Below are 19309 nucleotides of genomic sequence, written 5' to 3' on the forward strand. Positions count from 1 at the left end.
ATAGAAGCCACGATCAACAAAGTCAACGTGTGCTGTTCCAACGCCAGCCGCAACGGAGGACTCGACGCAAAAGTGTTGTTCCTGCCACTGTTTGCGCGTCTCTACATATGAACAACGATGCTGTTGGGGTCTGCTCTGTGTCAACATTTGGTTATTATATGGACTCTGGTTGTATGCATAACAATCTTGTCTTCCACGCAAATAAAAAAAAACATGACTGCACAATGACAAAGGGAGTGAGATGCTTTATTGGATGAACGCACAAACATATACACATACATATGAGCGTCCCCACATCGCAACATAAATGCACACTAGCGGGATTTACAGGCTGTGCGCTGAATGCCAGCGTAACGTTTCACACGGTCAATATCAACATCGGTGATCGCGGCGGCGATCCGTTTCCATCTACTGTCATCCAGTAACGTCCGCGCAGTTAGTCTGCGTTTCGGGTCATACTGCAGCAATGCCAACGCGATTCTCTTCACCGCCGTACACCGCATCAGGGTGGGCATTACACGCATGGGATTCCAGATGCTCTCCTCGTCATGGTCGTCGCGGCCGAGAGTTTCCTTGATGATTTTATACGTTGGAAAGTTTTTACTGTGAAAGGTCATCGTCGACTCCATGGCATCTACTATCAGCACGCCCAGGCTCCACATGTCGATAGCGCAGGTGTACTGCGCGATACGCTCCTTCTTTGTGTCAAATAATTCCGGGGCTCTGTAGGACTCTGTTACCAACCCAGAACTCATGGACTTCGCAGCATACCTAGAAAGGCCCATATCTGCCACCTTCACGGTTAGCGTGTCCGCTGTGAGCAACACATTAGCGGGTGTCAGATCTCTGTGTATCATGTTAAGCCCGTGCATGTAAGACAGAGCGTCGGCAATCTCCAGAGAGAAACAGCTGATAAACGTAATCGGCAACAGGCCCGAGTGATAGCGACCCTGGTAGATCACCTCAAACAGCGTTAAAGGGAGGTAGGGCATGAGCGTTGATATCTCGCCATCGTGAAGAAAACAGTCCAGCGTCTCGACTATATTACGATGGCCTCTCAAAGCCGATAGACAAGACAGTTCCCGGACGGTGGAGTCCATCATACTGCCGTCTTTGTAATTGCGATGGCACTTCAACGCATAGCGTTGATCGGTAACGCGACATTTAACGTGGTACACAACACCATATGCCCCTTCGCCTACCTGTGCAACAATCTCGTACTTGTCCATGGCGTGTAATGTCAATCCGCTACAGTGACAAATGAGCAATGGTGGTGGTACAGCTGCAGAAGCACTTCGCAGGTGTTGATGTTGAACAGAGTCTTGGTGGTTTCGCACGTGTCGATGTTGGTCGAGGTAATGGGCTGTGATTCGGTGGCATGCTTACGGCATGTCAACCAGTTAATTTCTCTGCGAAACACACTGTTCCATCGACGACTGTTGGAATTGGAACTGTGGCGGACCGCTGATCGTTTAGCTCTTTTTGTAGCCGTTGCGCGGCGAGCTAGAGTACTCGCCGATACAGGTTCCGGTTTCTGAGTCTCAGAAATCACAGCGGGCAACTGCGACTCTGGTTGCTCGAGTATCGGTGTGCCTGTTGGTGGATCGCGTATAACAATAACATCAGAACACCTGGGTTTGTTTTCAACCGTATATCTTCGAACCAGCAGCTTGGACTGCCCCGTCAAAGTAGAGCTGTGTATCGGAGCGATTACGTTGTTCACGTCGTCCGTTCTTTGGTCTTTCACACATAGAACGGCTGCGTTTCCATTGGACACTATGGACTTGTAGCAGTCAATGGCGTCCCCGTCAGTTGTGCCTGCGTGGACTGGCTCAATAATCAGGTTGCCGCATAATGATTTCCTAATGCGCCGCGAGCACTTGGCATCTTTTGCATGTATGAACCCACGCACGGTATCTTCCTGTAATAATACTATGTACGATACATAGTTGGATGTCTCCAAGTCGGCCACCAGACACGATAGATCCGTGGAAGTGTAGCCTGTTGCGGCAAACGTATACCGTTTCACCACTCTGATATCGAATTCCTCTCCGTGTTGCTGTTCGAGCACACCACGGCCGTGCTGCACAAGCGAGTAGTACTCCCGGAGCAAGGTGTCGGCGGACTCACACAGAGGAATTGGTGTTACCTCTACTCGGCAGTTTGATGCTATGCTATTTAAGTACGTGTCCACACTGTTGATAGTACCTTGCCTTCTTAAATAAACAAAACCACTAAGCGTTTGGTCACCCGTATATCTGATCACCGTGGAATACAAAGCAAACGTCTTGTTCCTGAGGCGTTCCAATAAGTCCTTTGTGAAGCTCTCTGAGTATATAGGTGTAGTGAATCTAAAACGGTTTAGGTATCTCATCGTTGTAGAGAGTAATGCTGAAACCCTTATGCCGTCCCTATGTATGATCAACAAACACAAGGCAACACAGCACAGCACAGCACAGCACAGCACAGGGGGGTGGCTGTAGCTCAGGTGGCAGAGCGGATCAGCCACTAACCGGAAGGTCGGTGGTTCAATCCCAGGTTGCTCCAGTCTGCATGCCAAATATCCTTGGGCAAGATACTAACCCCATGTTGCTCTCTGATGCATCCATCGGAGTGTGAATGTGTGTGAATGTTAGATACTGCGCACTTAAGCTTAGAAGTGCTTGTGTGAATGGGTGTGATTGGGTGAATGAATTAGCTGTATAAAGCGCTTTGAGTGCTCGGACAGAGTAGAAAAGCGCTATATAAGAACCAGTCCATTTACCATTTACCACAGCACAGCACAGCACAGCACAGCACGTTACTGCCTGCCGTCCCCACAGGTCGACAATATAAAGCGCGCTGGGTGGGAGCCTGCTGGACACTTATTGGCAGTGGTACTGCCTTTTTATTGCGTCTGTGTGTAATGTAACAATAACGTCAAGTCCACCGAAACCCTGATATGACAAAAGAAATACAAACGACATTGGGTTCATTGTGACATTGAAGACTTTATTGTTATTCATATGTACACAATACTTTGATTGCATTATTCAAATAAAAGACAACCATCGCCACTTTCAGCCTAGAGACCAGGTGATGGTGTCACTCCAGTCGCTCCAGTAGTTCTGAACTGCCATTGGGATCCCGGGTGTCCATCTAGCTCTCGCGGTCACGGTTCCATCTTCGTACGAGGCAGGAACCTTTAGTTGACAGCTCTTGTTCCTGAAACACCTTCGAATCTCTCTGAAAGATAGAGCGTTTTCTTTCCGCCACTCTACGTCCACGTACATGCTGGACATTGACCTGTGACTCCATCGGTCTATGGTAATGGTAGAGCCTGACGCTGAAAGCGCTTAGGGTGGGTCTACCTTCATGAAGCAGATCGGGTTGTAGGCCCCGTATCGCATTTGAACGATGTCACTTTTGTACACAAGTTCTATTGTCCATCTCTGGTGTTGGTCGAAGATGCGGTTGCCATTGAATTGCATACTGCAGGACAATCCGGAACCACTTCTCTTCAAGAGACACTTGCTGGTATGTCTGCCGTATGTAGCCTTGACGAATGCTTCCTCGGGATTGATCACCATCTCTTGTCCGGCCTCAGACCGCGGCGTTTGAAAGACCAGGTCTTGTGGGATGGTGCAGGTCATTGTGCTGTCAAAGTCATTTGTGCATCTTAAGCCCAATGGCAGTTCCGGGCACATTTGGAGAAATGGACACTGATGGTCATTTGCAGTCGTGTAGACAACTAAAACTCCACATGCGACCATAACCACAAGAGCGGAATATGCCATGGTATACGGTGGTCAATGATTTGTCCCAAGCCGTATGATCAACAAAGGTTGTGTGTATTAGATTTTAGCTTGTGTCAAGCCGCCGACTTGCAGGTTTGGAGCCGCCGACCTGCAGGTTTGGAGCCGCCGACCTGCAGGTTTGGAGCCGCCGACCTGCAGGTTTGGAGCCGCCGACCCACGGGTTCGGAGCCGCCGACCCACGGGTTTGGAGCCGCCGACCCACGGGTTCGGAGCTGCCGACCCGCAGGTTTGGAGCCGCCGACCCACGGGTTCGGAGCCGCCGACCCGCGGGTTTGGAGCCGCCGACCCGCGGGTTCGGAGCCGCCGACCTGCAGGTTTGAAGCCGCCGACCCACGGGTTTGGAGCCACCGACTCACGGGTTTGGAGCCGACGACCTGCAGCGACCGTTTTGTATTCAGCGCCGGTAGCACACATTGATGTGGTGCATGTTCTGATATTACTATTGACCTATGCTGTTACGCTTTGTTACAATGGATCTCACCACAGGGCCTCCAGAGCAGTCTGCGAAACTGCTGCAAAGAAAGAGGAAACTTGATTCCGGCGCCCCTGCAAAACAAGCAGCTACGGACAAGGACGACGATGAGCAACTTGTCATTCCAACGCCAGACATGGAAGATCTGAAGAAGGCCGTCGTGAGTCAAGTTCGTCTACATCGTGTCCACGCACCAGCGGCTTTTGTGCACACCCAAGGCCTACATGGCATAAACCTGGAGAGGTACAACAATTACAGACTGGCTGCGGTGTCGTGGTTTGCATACATCATACCGCTCTGCACATCTGTGGATGTGCACACAGTGGTTTCGGCCACACTCGATCTGTTGGACAGACATGTGGTAACGTCACTGCAAAACGGGATCGAGCTCCAGGACCTGTTGCACGAGATTAGATCTACACGTGCGGCATGTTTAATGCTTTCGTGTCATATGCACAGCGTTTTCAGGACCGTGGGGTTACAGCATGTGTGTCTCGCGTATCGCTGGCCTGTGAAAGCGGTTACCGCGGACCCCAACTGTGACGAGGACGACGCACAATGTACTACAGTGGACGGTGTACGGCGAAAACTGCAAGAGATAACAGTGACACTAAAAGGCAGCCTATTCCCCACGTACACAGAGACTGCGATCAGCGTGCTTTGCAAGTACATGCTCCTAGAGCATGTGGGTGAGACAGCGAATCCAGATGCATTCACATCGGAGCCGTGTATCCGGTCTTTAGCCATGAAATTGTACGCACAACGAGCCCTGACCATAGAACTGCTTAAATATAAGCCTGTCCGCTGCATAGCAGCGTGTTGCCTAATAGCCATGACCAAGACGTTAGCTTTCGCACGAGGTGAGGCATACTACTATTAAAGGTTGAAGTGGTACACTACGGCAACCGAGGACTGTGCTAGAATGGCGCGGGTTAACGCCCGCACAGAGCGCCCGGTGGTCGATCAGACTGTTTACAAGTTGGTCAGTGGTTGGTTGGGTGATTTTCCAGAAAGTTTGAACGTGAGCCTAAGTGAACTTCTCAAGATGAGTCAAAGTGCAGCAAATAAATACGGAAATGTGTTCTCCAGGCGCCATCGGCTCCTTGTCAACTGCATTCTGGACCACTATGCGGACTCACGGGCCTTAATCAACAAGGGTGAGGAGGACGACAGTGTCCTCCATGATAATGGTGGTGATGATGATGATGATGATGATGATGATGATGATGACACCGACGACAAGGATGAGGGGGCTAACAGCATCATGCCACACGAGTTAAGGCAAGGGAGTGCGACGGACCGGCTGTACGAAGACGATGACACTATACCTTACGTGTTACGCCAAGCTAATAACATGTACTTCAGCGACGCCAATGACATTTTCTCTCACACGTTCGGCGAAGGTATTGAAATGTACTTCAGCTCAGCCGATGACACTAGTCACGCTTTAGTCGGAAGGAGTCCGACAAACCCACCGCACAACAACGCCGATTGCGCTATATCTCAGGCGTCAGGGGAAGAAGGCATGTGGATGGGACAGCAGGACGATGAAGACGACGACACTAGGTGTCACGCGTTACTGGACGAGAGTCAGCTGCTACTACATTACAAACGCATGTAGGGTATTAGTGGATGGTGTCCACTCACATACTAACCATCCACCCCATGCTATAAAAATACGCTTTACACCTTTTCATACCAGGCGCATCGAAAATGGCGACCGAGTCAATGTCACACTTCATCCGAACCTTCTTAGACAAACACGAGTGCAACGCTCTGGCCGAACACTTGCAGGGCATGTCATACAATGCCTTTCTTCAGACATCAGCTTGGACATTGTTGCAGTGGGGCGCATCTTGGGATTGCATTTGCGATCACACAAAGTTGGTGTACGACACCTATCGCGCGAGCGGGGCCGCCGCCGAACAAACGACCGGGGCGCGCCTAAAGTCTTAAGGGCCATGACGACCGAGGAACCCGTGATGAGAAGTCGAGCACAAACACTGGGGGATCGGTGCTGCGGCCGGCGCGCGACACGCCAGGAGTCTGCCGATCCGGAGACAGGCGAACATCGCGCGGCTCCCGACCTGTAGGTCGGGAGCGGCCGACCCGCGGGTCGGGAGCCGCCAACCTGGCTACATTACCCAGCCGACCTGTAGGTCGGGAGCGGCCGACCCGCGGGTCGGGAGCCGCCGACCTGGCTACATTACCCAGCCGACCCGCGGGTCGGAAGCCGCCGACCTGGCTACATTACCCAGCCGACCCGCGGGTCGGGAGCCGCCGACCTGCAGGTCGGGACTCGCTGGTCTTGAACTCAACTGGTGTGCATATGCATAAATAACAGTGTTGTTAACTGGTTGACTTTCACGAAGTCTTAGTGATTGAGACCCATTCAACACTGAGATTTTACATGATGCCTGACGTCATGTGGGTTCTCACGGTCGCAACTGCCATGTTGTGCACCTCGGCTATAGAGGGAGCTGCTATAGCGGGATCAGCTGCTCTAGAGGACCCACCATCTTTAGAGGGAGGAATTAACGACGACTATGTTGTGCGACTGGCCCTCTGGGCAGCAAGGCGAGCCATAACCCTGAATGCTCAGAATGTCCTGAATGCTGAGAAATACCTGAATGCTCAGAAACCTGACACTGTTGCCCCTGCGACTCCAGGACCCATTCCTGCCCCTGCGCCCCCAAGACCTCTGAAGTCAGCGGATGTAACTAGGAAAGTGACCGTGCAGCGCGATGCGTACGTCGAGTTACAGTGCCCAATTGAGGGGTCTCCTGTGACATGGACCGTGGTTTCTGGTCAGCCTACTGTCATAATGACGGCTCGTCTGTTGGTGTTTCCTCGCATGGGTGGTGCCGCTGCACAGGAGTACCGTTGTGAAGTCTCCAACAGAACAGCCGCTCTGCTGCTCAGTGTCATCGATGACATTCCGGCTGGTCAGAAGGATGGTGATATAAACTACTGCCGACACGGCACACTCTGTTTGGTTCCCTGTGCGGATAAAGCTGAGTGGGAAGGTGTCAACTGCACCAAGGAACAATGGACCCCTTTGACTTGGACAACGGCTTACAAGGTAATATACCACCATATGCATCAGCTTTGGTTTTTTGTAGGGATGAGTGAATGTGACGTTTGTATTTCCACTGCTTTGTGTAACACTTGTTATCTCCTTTGTTTGGGTTTGACCATTTACCTTTGTAGCCCGAACCATTCTTCGTTGGTAACGGAATTCTGGCAGCGGATGCAGTCACCAACCCATCCCGAATGGCGTGCGACTACAAGTGTTCTATAACACAAGAGGGCGAGGATGCATCTGGACTCCGCGTTGGCACTGAACTTGATGGTCAAAAGAAGGTGTATGACATTTACATCAACCCACCAAAGCCAATGTTTATACGGCCAGTGTTGCGTTTTGAGCGTAGTACTGTCAGAGTGCCCGTATGCGTTGGTGAGCCAACGGCCATACTTTGCGACGGGCAGGTGCGTTTTGGTTGACACAGTTAGGCTCCGATAAATCAAAGTTCTTACCGCGGGACGACTCATCCCTGTATGAAACAACTGTGCCGTCCTCAATCGCCAAATCCGTATTGGGCGTAGGTGTTGCCAGTATGCTAACAATCAACCCGGTAAAGGAAGAGCATTTGGCTACCCTTTTTGTGTGCAAACTGGCAAGCAGTGACGGGGCGGCATTGTTAACTGTTGAGCTCTATCCAAACAATGCTGTTTGTCAGTAAACGAATGTGTCCTCGGTTGCCGTAGTGTACCACTTCGAACTTCAACCTGATGTGCCCACTAACTTCCCAGTGTGGGTACTTATTTGTTTTTTTTTTCCATGTGCCTACAACTCCCACAGAGGAGATTGTAGCTGCTTATTGCCTTACGTGCCGCAGTACGGGATATGTTGACGTTTAGTCTTTGTGTAATGCCATTGATGTTGTATTACATATTTGTTCACATGCATGGATGGTCATTTATGTTGCATGCGGTCTGTTATATTACGCATACTACAATGCAGTGATTTTTTTTATATTCCTTGGTATTGGTATATGGCCCCCATAAACCAACCCCAGAAAACAAAACATACGTTTCATTTATGGTGTATTTTTTTTTGTTTTGTTGGGTTGGTTTATGTGTTGTATGTGGTTATATTACGCATACTACAATGCAGTGATTTTATATTCTTTGGTACTGGTTTATGTTTTGGGGTTTTTTTGAGGGGGGGGTTGGGGGTTTCAGAGTAGCTTTTGCATGCTGTCATGGATTGTGTATCTTGTATATGCGCATCTTATATATCTTGTATATGCGCAACTTATATATCTTGTATATGCGCATCGTCCTTTATCTTCTTGAATGTACTATTAATCATTCTTGTATGTACTATTAATCACACGCATAATACAATAAAGTGATTTGAATATAATATTAATCATTCTTGTATGTACTATTAATCACGCATAATATAATAAAGTGATTTATACACCCCAAGAGAGCGTATTGGTTTCTTACACACAATAATAAAGTTCGCACTCAGTATAACACAAAACACAAGACATCAACTGTATGTATATATATATATATATATATATATATATATATATATATATATATATATATATATATCTAGACTGCCATCATAATCACCAGCATGCACATTGAGGCTATTACACCAAGGCCGCCTCCTCTATATTGCGGGGAGTGTGAAGAACGATGACCCTCTTTGGACACTTTGTCACCAGCGGACCCTTCGTAGTTCGCGGACTGTCGGTAGATATGTTGGATCTGCTGTGCCTAAGGCACCATACCCCAGCATAAAAAAAAAAGGATAGCAAGCCAAAACTGGAATCATGTTCCGTGGTGGTGACGAGTAAGTTACCATGTGCATGTGTGCACTATGTAATAATACAATCCGACGTTTAGTTTCACGAATGAGAACCAAATCAGACCAAAACACAACAACGGCTAATACATCCAAGGAGGATTGTTTATTGGGGGGTGGAGGGGGGGTTCACGCAGGGAGAGTACATACAATTGCCACACCAACAAAACCAGGGTACAGTCAGTTTGCCTACAACCAGAGGTGTATGGGTTGGATCCCAAATCTTTGGAATAAGTACTGTCAATTGGGGACTCTCGCTCTCAGTCAGAGGGGACTGAGAGTGCACAAACCCACACACTCGTTCTAGTGGAGTGTCGTGTTTGATTTGATGTTTTGGTTGTTGCTGTGTATGTTCGGTGTTCTGTGCTTGTGATATAAATAAAGACACATTGAAAAAGAACAGGTTCCATCGAGTTTCTCTTTTTATTCAGGACATACACAATCATCATGTCACATACAGCGTGTTGCAATATCCCACTATCCTCATGTTGCTGCAATCCGTGGCATTGTGGCCGCCGCGAGTGTTTGTTGTCAATAGCCGCTCTAGTCGGAATGTTCGAGCCTTTGGCGTGTTTTGTTCCAGAGCGTTTCGTTCCACATGGCGAAACCGTACAGTTTAGCCGGTGTAGCGCTCAAGGTGCATATTTCCATGTAGTCTGACACATCATCTTTGTCGGAGGGCACGCCGTCCACTTTCACGTACTTGAGTCTGAATGCCGATTGCGACGTCGCTTTGCTCGAAGAAGCGGTGGGGGAATCGTTACGCTCGTTTGTTCTCCTGGCCGCTTCCATGACAGCGTACGCCAACATGTTGAAATATCCAATCTCCGTTTCTTTGGCGTCGGAGTGGCTTTGTTTGTGTACAACACCAACACATTGTTTCTTCAGGTTGCACACCAAAGTTATGTCTGGAGCAAAATAAACATTGTCACAGCTCAGGTCGGGTTGCAAAAGCAGTAGATTTTCATCGTTGAGATGGAATTCGTTCGGCGTAATCCCACCGGCCGTCCACACCTCCCTAAGAAGCGAAGCCATGAGTTTCACCCTCAGGTACGGCTTCACATTACCGCACAGTTTCAGGGTCACATCCACACAATATTCTAATCTTGCAGTGAACTTGGACCACATCGCGACGGTTTTGAGGAAAATACCCTTCAGACGACCGAAGGCCATTGGTATGTGAGCCAATACCATCATCGCTCGGACGAGTTCCTTCAACAACCGAGACTTTGTGTATGGGTGAACAGAAATTGCATCGACAGCATCGACAATCTTGCAGGCGGCGGGCATTTTCTCATTCTCTGTTCCAAAGTAGAATGTGCGACACAACGTGTACATCTCCTTCATCTGACACGTCTCGCGGGTAAGCCAGTCTACCGTCTGGCGCTCAGCTCGCTCGGGGAAACATTCGCACACATACGTACGGCACACCTTTACATCGGTATCCAGAAATTTGTCCGGGTGTACCAACGATATTGCAGCTTTACAGGCGTCTCTGAAGTCGCCCCATACCCCGGCCGTTGTTAGCAAATCGCGAGCAGCGTTGTCAAACTCATTGGTAGAAGCTAGCAAACGTGGATAGCAGGCAGCGAACGTTAACGTGGTCCTCGTTCGATTCCACACAGTGCTCGCGCAGGGGTCGTCTGCGAGAGTACCGGGTAGATTGAGCGCTAGAGCGGCGCATTCTTCTGTGTACGTTTGTGGATCGGTGGAGAGCAAAGTTTCCATGGTCGATCACACGTGTAGGTTCCAGGTGATTCACAAAGAATTAATACTGACAGTGTACAACGTAACTGCTTATATAGATCCAAGAGGTGGTGTGCACATACACACACCCGCGCGCAATCAGATTATGCGCAATCTGGACTTGATGCACATCAACTGTCTCATGGGCGACGATGGATAGGTAGCTGAGGGGACTGTGGTACACCTAAATGTAATAAACTCAATACTTCTTGGACATGAGTGTGCTTATTCACATTGCTCGCTCTCTCAAGCGTGAAGGAAATGAAGTGTGTTAAGATGCAACAATTCTACCATGAGTACAATCCTACGATACGCACAGCCCAAAGTGTGCAGGTCCTCTCGCGTCGTAAAGATAAACTGTTGTTCCAGGCTGCCCAATGTACTGCCCAGATTCGAGTGCGACACCCTCGGTAGTCGCATCTTGGCGCGCGGAGTTATTCTGCTGTATTCCTCCAAGGCTCTGTGGTAATCGGCCTCCTGACAAGGACTCAGGCTCAACTCCCCGTGTTGAACTCTGGACGCCACGAGCGGATTGAGTATCCCGGTGATGGAGACGAGCCGGTCGTGCTGCTGCTGGCCCGCTTGAGCCCGCGTGAACTTACACACGGCCGTCTCGGACGGGTTCTGTTTAAGCACGACGGGCGGATTGAACGCACATATACCGTATATGTTCATGAAGTCGTAGGAGGCAGAGGGTGTGCTCATACGTTCTACGTATTCTCTCACCAACGTTCGCATATCCCCGAGCGCTCTAGTCCTTAGCTCATAATACACACGCCTGTATTCTGCGTCGAGAGCGGTGCTCCCGTCGCGCGTGGCCTGTGCGTTCGAGGTCAGAGTGTCGACCCTAGGTCGCTTGGCCTCGTGTTCGGTCGGTCGTTCGAGCTCCACGCAATCTGACAATTTGCCGTAGCAAGCTTTAATGGCCGTAGCGACGAAGAACTGTTCGGGCGCACCTTTGTCGGATCCGGGCCGGCGTCGGCCCGCGGGACACGTGAGCATTCTGAAATACGACGGCTTTCTGAGATACTTGGTAGACGAGCTGGAACGTGCGACCGAGCGCGAAATTCACCTGTGTGACGAAGCCTTAATAGAATGTCTGGTAAAGCACAGGGAATTGACAAACGGTCCATACGTGTGGTCGCCTCTAGCCCGATCGTACCTTCCTTTCCGAGAATCTAGACACGGGCACTTTTCCGCCCTAGTGCCAAAGGGCCCGTGTGTTGTGAAGTACACTGACGCGTTGCTGCCGCTTTACTGTAAGCTGTGTTTCGCGGCCGACTGTCACGATCGAGCCGGCTCTACGGCTCGATCGCTGTTATCGCGCCTGCAACGCGTGGCTAGTTGCCCACCGGACCCCACGCTGGTGTACGAGCTCAGAGCGGCGGAATATTTGATCGACAATCTTTCGGCTTCCCCGCCTCGAGAATGGGGAGACGTAGCTAGGTCGCCCGACATTTCGGTGGACACAAAGGTAGCGGTGGAATTGCTTTGGTCTCATTTGGTCTTGGTGTACTCGGGGAATAGACGGCTTTTGCTGTACAACGTCGAAGATTCTTCGCCACACCGCAAAACTCTTTCGTCCTGTGCCCTGTGGAACTGCACGCCGCTCTATTCGCACACGGGCGACACGACCCCATCTCCAAGCGCCATGACCGATACCGCAGAGAACACGTATCGCGACGGACGACGTGTCCGGTGTCACCTCGGCAGACCGAGCACCATCGTAAGCGCAGCAGACAACATACGCTCAACAACAGCTTATACGAATCCCGACTATCGCGACTCTGCTGGCTCGGGGCCCTGTGGCTTTTGGACTTCGAGTGCAACGAGACCTTTTGCCGCTGGCTTCGCATACCTGAGCCGTACAGAGCCCAGTCCGAGCGCTCTGGCGGCGACCCTCGAGGAACACTGTGAACGGCAAAACGTCTCTGCTGGCGACAGTCTAAACGAATGTGCCAACGCTACTCTGAGAAGAACGGGGAGCTGCGTAGTACAATTGGCAAACGGGGTACTTCTGCACGTGTTACACGTCAACACGGTGGGCAATCAAAAGTTCAATGCCACGGTGTTCTCCGAGAGGCACAGACGATACGGACAATTGCAGTCTAACACCACGAAGACCAGGAGGCTCAGCAGGTTGCGCTTTGTCTCGGACAAGAAGCGATTGTCTTCTCAACACGGGTACAAAAACACCAGGATAGAGTTTTCGTCGAATCCGAGCCGAAGCGCCAACTACACGTCTAACGCAAAGTATCTGCTCCAGTCCTATTTCCGAGGCGTTTTCGACACCGTTTCGCTGATGCTGGGAACGTGCGTCACGTCGACCAAACCGTTCACGGTCAGCAACGAGAATCTGACGTGCTACATATACGGCACGGCCAACCCGCTCACGGTGGTGATACGCATGAAAAACACAAAGACGCATTTTCACACGCCTTTCTTCTTCTCCTCCGTCAATGTGGCCGGCGAGAAAAATAGACATCAGCTGTTTTCCTCCATGTCTATCAATTCGCAGAAAGTCAAAGATGTGACTGAGGACCTGCCCCACGCGCTGGACACAGTGGCCAAACTGGTCAAGATCCACGTGCATCTCAACAGGCTGTGCTGCGAGCTAACCCAAGAGCGACGCGGAATGCTGACCGCTAAAGAGAAACTCTGTTTGGTGTACCTCACGGAATTGCATTTCGTCGACGTGACGGATCGCAGCCACCCGAGACACTGGAGCAGGTACAGGGCCTCGGTCAAGGGCGCCTTCGTCAAGCGGCATCGGAGTAAACTGTCCTCTTTATGCCACCCCGGCCGTCCAAGAGCTTTCCCACATCGGTATGTGCCGATACAAAATGCCGTCCACCGCAGCTGTGACGAGGCCAGTCTCGACGTCGAAGAAAGCCACGCACGACGAGGCCTTGCATTCGGGAACGACGGGACATCTGCCGTGTTCGAACGTCTTCATCACACCCCACAGCCCGACGGTGGCCATCTTAAGCTCTGTTTCCTTTATGGGATTGTGTCTCAGCCCAGCGTCGCAATCTATCCAATCTCCTACGATTTTACACACCACCGACACTTGGGGCTGTGGAACGCAATTGCTCATTAGCAGCTCGAGGGCGGTGGTCAGTTTGTCGAGCGGCACGTGTAAAACGGAAGGTAGGGCTCGTTCGTGCGCACGGAGCTCTTGGACGGATTCAGCCACGGCCTCGCGGGAACTCAGCGTGTCATACACGCTGGTGAAAAGGGACCTTTTGCAATGCCGCTTGTCCAGTCGTGGAGCACAGGAACAGTACCGGTCGGATCTCCGACGTCTGTTGAGGGTCCTCATATCCGAGGACACCAAAGCATTCAGACTCGCTCTGCTCGACGGTCCCACGCCTATCTTCCTTATCCTTTGCCACGGGACAAAAATGCACGGCACGAACCCCGCCAATACGGTCCAACGGATCATATTGCGCAACGTATTCTTGATGTGCTCGCACACGCGATTCGAGGAGTAATAGTTCACCAAGTACCGAACTAAGCAGGTGGCACTCTCGTTGTTGCTCCCCAAGACGTTGTACAACAACAACTCTATGGACAGATTTGGATTGAACGTGTTGACAATCTCTTCCACGGCTACTGCCAACTGAGGATCCTCGGCCACGTAAATCCAAGACTCTACGTCGTGATGAATCGGTATCAACCCATAATCTCTATAGTCGACGAGGCGGGACGCATCTCGTTTACACTGCTGCTCGTTCCTTCTAAACCTGTAAAGGTCGTGCGAACACGGCCTGTCTCTCAACGCCACCTCTGCTAACTGTTTCTCCACCAGCGCACGTTCCGACGCCATGACAATGGCTTTAATCACCCCCCCACCACCCCTCTAATCTTTACCAGTATATAGTCCGGTTAACAATTCTATCCTCAAATATACTTATTATCACACCTGCTTTTTAATACGAGCGTGTGACCGTCGTCTACTGTCGGGTCGGCGGGATGGTGTGGATGTTATTCAGAGCGCTTTGCTGCCTGTGTCAAAACAGGGACACTGTGCACGGTTACATGGGCGGCGGCGGCGAGTATTATCAGGAATTCGAGGACAGCGGAGATGACGACGAGGACAAGGAGGACGAGGACGAGGACGAGGACGACTCAAGTAACCAGAAGGAATTTCGGCGGAGAGCGTTGAAGTTGTCTAGACTCAAGCGAGACGCGATAGAAGCCACCACAGATGCGGTCGTTGCGGACAGACTGCTGAAGCGACACGGGGGTGATTCGAGTTTACTAATGTACTACGATGAGTGCTCCCATGAAATGTCCAGGGCTCTACAGCGACTTCCCGTTGGACCGCGCAGGACACAGATCAAGGCGATCGGTCGCTCTTCCTGTGCGAAATCTAGAGCGTTCGTAGTGTAGTGTAGTATAGTACCGCAGTGGATCTACACAGAAAAACAAGCAATCATGAACGTCGTAGTGATGGCATCCAGGACATGTTGACAGTCAGAAAGGAGGCGTTCGCGGACAACTTCACGCTAACTGCTGTGATTGACGTCGCAGAGTGGCCGACATCTAGAAACTACTGGTCCCTGTTAACCGATCCCATCTGCACGATCGCGCTACACATAGCGCTTTTGGCTAAAGAAAGGAACTCTGCATTGACACCGCAGGAGCGTACGATCTTGGTACAATTGGAGGATCTCATAAACGGCGTGCTGTTCCTATTTCATGCAATCGTTGCCGAAAGAACCAACTCGGTTCTCCCCTACATGGTCGCGTTCAACTCTGCAGAGGGACGGGAAAACAACCGCGGCTACCCGACGAGATTCACCGCCAACGACATCGACTACTGCAACATCATGTACTGGATAGTGTTGCCTGCTATGGGAGCTAGGGTGTATAGGACTACAGGTTCACGGGATTGCGATCCCGACGTCCAACATGTCCCCATAGTGCAGGACGGAGACCTTGTCAGGCTAGAGAGGGAGTTGAATCTGAGCAACAGTGAGATGCCCACGGTCCCCCAGATCACCGGTGTGTGTTTCTTTTCAAAGACGACACCGGGCGCAGGCTACGACGATGTGACAGATGTCTTCGTTCCCACCGCAGGGTTCTCGGAGAGCAACGACGCGAGCTTTCACCCCACGTCGCTCGTCACGTACATGTGGGCTGTCAGGATACAAAAACTTACCGGCGTCACCAACTACCTTGCCAAATTCCTCTTGGGAGTACACTATAGCACTCTGTTGACTCGCCAGGTCATACAAGACCACTACGACACCAGGTATTATTCGGGGTTGTCGTATCTGATGTTCCGAGGTCTGCGATTTACCGGTTGCGGGATATCGCTCATGCCGCAGAAGTCCATGCTGTACACCTTGGGCACAGGGGTAATATGCAAACCCACCAGCCATAACACTCATCAACTGCTATCCGTGAACCAGTACTGCGAATCGACGATCATCCCAGATACGATGGACTCCCCGGGGTTATACATTTCTAACATATACATGAAAGACTTGCGAGGAGGAGACGTTCACATCGACACGCAAGGTCCGTACGACGTGGTGGTAGCGGACGCGTTTAACGGCTTCTGCCCCGAATCCGACACTTCCTGCGGCGACCGCAGACCTTACATTTTCACGACCGGTCGTTGGGAGAGATTGACCTCTTCGTTGACGCGCGACCCGAGGATGCGGACGGAAGGTTACAGTTGCATACCCACCTTGCTTCACCCTTTCACTTCGGTGCACGCGGTAAAACCCAAATCGCATTCTCGGAGCAGAGGTAGCGAGGAGAGCAACCTGAGACTTTTCTGTAAAACCCAGCACGTCGTAGACTTAGACAAAGGCGATCTGACTTCGTGAGGTTTGAGTACCTTGATCGCATCCGCGGTGTTTTGGTCCAGTTTGCATAGACGACACTGTTTTGGGGGGCAGAGCTCGACGTCCGCGATACCGGGCTGCTGGTCCGCGTTTAACTTGACATATAACATCGGATATTGCTTCTGCATGAAGCGATCGACATCGCCGTTTTGCTGACATTCGAGAACGCCTTGGTCCGACGGCTCTGGAAACAAGCTGAACACGGGATCCGAAGCCATAGCGACGGAATACCCTGGATCTTGCGGCGTAGTTACACGAGACCTGTCTCGACGGGAAACAGGTCGCTGCGTCGAGGAGTTAGATCTACTAATGGAGGGTTGTGCACTCGACAAATGTTCCGAGGGGCGACTGGTCATTGTTGTTGTTGTTGTCGTCGTGGTTATGGAACGTGTTTGGTGAGCACGGTTGGAGGAGGATGTCCAGTGTCACGACCTCCTCGCCTGAGTCACTGGAGGTGAATCGTCGCGCGGACGGTTGCTCATCTTTGCAAGTCGAAGAGTGCGGCGTGGTCGGACGCATACAGTGTGACAGGCTCACGGTGTCGGGTGGATTGCTGTCGGTCTGTTGCGATCGCTTTCGGACCGGCGGCATCTGCTTACATCGAGATTCGGCCGGCGAGAACGTAATAGCTATAGTACATAGCGAACATTGTAAATGGTGCAAAACCGGTTCTGTTCAAGGCACGCGCGACAGACTCGGCAGCGGCCTTTACACCGGTACGTATCTAGGACGGCTGTTTCAGATCAGAGTGTCGGAAGCCGCTAGATTAACGGAGTTGATCGCGGAGTTGACAAAGACGCAAGGAGTAACCCTCGACCTCCGCGACGTCCCCGTGACAGAAACCCCTCCGTACTGTACGGTCACTGACGTGCGGCATATATCGAGCGTGGCTCTTACGATATTACTGGCCTTCGACGACGAATTTGTCTGGGGTGACAACGTGACGTTTAACACGAAGGCTCGCCTAGGTTGACTTCGACGCCAGCGCGCTTCACACTTTACAGTGCACTTCGCCGTGATGGATGAAGCCATGGCGGGAGCCACGGGATCGAGACTCGGTCCCGTATTTGCAACCAAGGACCGGCGGGCGTACATTAAGGTTCGCAAGGACGACAGCGTGCGTGCCGTCGTCGACTTATCGACGATGACCCTAGTGGACTACGCAACTCCGGAACAATACCCGGACGAACCCGTGCGGTGCGACCGATCTCTGTTCGTTCCTATCTTTTGCAAAGAATGCTACGGCACGCACGACGCACAATACAACGGCGCGATACAGGCTATAAAGTCTTCTGGCGCGGACACGTTCATCGTGGGCATGTGCAGCGTGTACGGCGTAGCCTCGGGCGAGATATACCCAGATTCTAGGCTGGAATACATTGTGCCAAACGACTTGTCTTTCTCCGGAGCTTGTCACCCTCAACCGGGCAGGGCCTTGTTCATGCACAAGACCGAGAATGAGATCGGCTCGGTCAAATGCTACTGGCACGTGCACAGCCGATCGACAAACAGAACCTTTCTATATTGCTGCGTGGCGAGGGCCGATACGGAGTACGCGGTGGGCGTCGTGCAACCAGAAACCAGTATGGGTTTTAGCTTAGGTACAGTCGGGGATAACGCAAAGGGGCCCGTCACGGAAGAGTGCAGTTTGGTCTCTTGGCCCATGAGACCGGGTTGTTTTTGCGTGGAGGTGTCGGCAAAGGACTTGCTGTCGACAATGACTAGAATGGGGTTCTCTTCTGGGAAAGACGCCACACTGGACGCTGGCGAGAAGCCCCTTGGCTCATCTACCCCCTGCGCCCCCCCAGAGCCTCTGTCATCTGCAGAGCGAGTGGGCCATCAAGACACAGAGGCTCTGCGTAAGATGGTGGCGGATCAGACGGCCGAAATGCGCCTATTGAAAGACGCGCTAGAGGCCGTGAAGGTTCAGAACAACCTATTTACTCGTTTGCTAAAGGGACCGGACGAAGACGCCTTGTTCACTCTACGAGGGGCCAGGGAATTCAGTAGGCGAACAGGCACGGGAACCAAACTCTGCGCAGGCGACACTACCGACGATAAACCCCTTGACCGAGAACACGAACAGACCTCGGATGCTCGTAACGCCGGCGAGATGGCCGCAACGCAAAGTCAGATGGACGAGATACTCAGGCTCCTGCACAACCAACAGCGTCAACAACAGCCTCAACAGCAAGATATGCAACACGCTCAACCCTATGCGTTTCACAATCAAACGCAACCCAATCCAGTTTACCTTCCGTGTTCCGCAGCTATGCAGCCCCACAACCCAACAAATGTGTTCCACCGACGATGCGGAGATGCTGGGCCGCCCGACGCAAACCCCAAGCCTGGTGTTTCACGCTCCGAAAGCCCGATGGATTACGACAGTCTGACTCAAGAACAGAGACGGAACATAGCCATGGCGTACAATCGAGAGGAAGCGGAGAAACAGGCCGTTGTGCAAAAAGAACAAGAAAGGATGTTGGAGTCCATCAAAGCCGCCATAAAAGACGCCCTGCAAGACCAGACTTCCAAATCCGCAACAGCG

The 19309-nt window shown here is 51.5% G+C and overlaps 1 protein-coding gene across 1 annotated transcript; it reads right to left on the reverse strand.

Annotated features, from left to right (window-relative positions):
• Positions 1 to 314: 314 nt before the first annotated feature.
• Positions 315 to 1229, reverse strand: LOC146503757 (uncharacterized). The gene has a single exon (XM_085184379.1). The coding sequence runs from the start codon at positions 1227 to 1229 to the stop codon at positions 315 to 317; it is 915 nt and encodes a 304-aa protein (XP_085040505.1).
• Between the last annotated feature and the right edge of the window lie 18080 nt (positions 1230 to 19309).

This window comes from Neolamprologus multifasciatus, chromosome 14, assembly GCF_963576455.1.
Source record: "Neolamprologus multifasciatus chromosome 14, fNeoMul1.2, whole genome shotgun sequence".
Taxonomy (NCBI): Eukaryota; Metazoa; Chordata; class Actinopteri; order Cichliformes; family Cichlidae; genus Neolamprologus; species Neolamprologus multifasciatus.

Bases quoted from the DNA above. Each gene is read 5' to 3' on its own strand.
- LOC146503757 (XM_085184379.1), bottom strand. From the start codon at position 1,229: ATGGACAAGTACGAGATTGTTGCACAGGTAGGCGAAGGGGCATATGGT.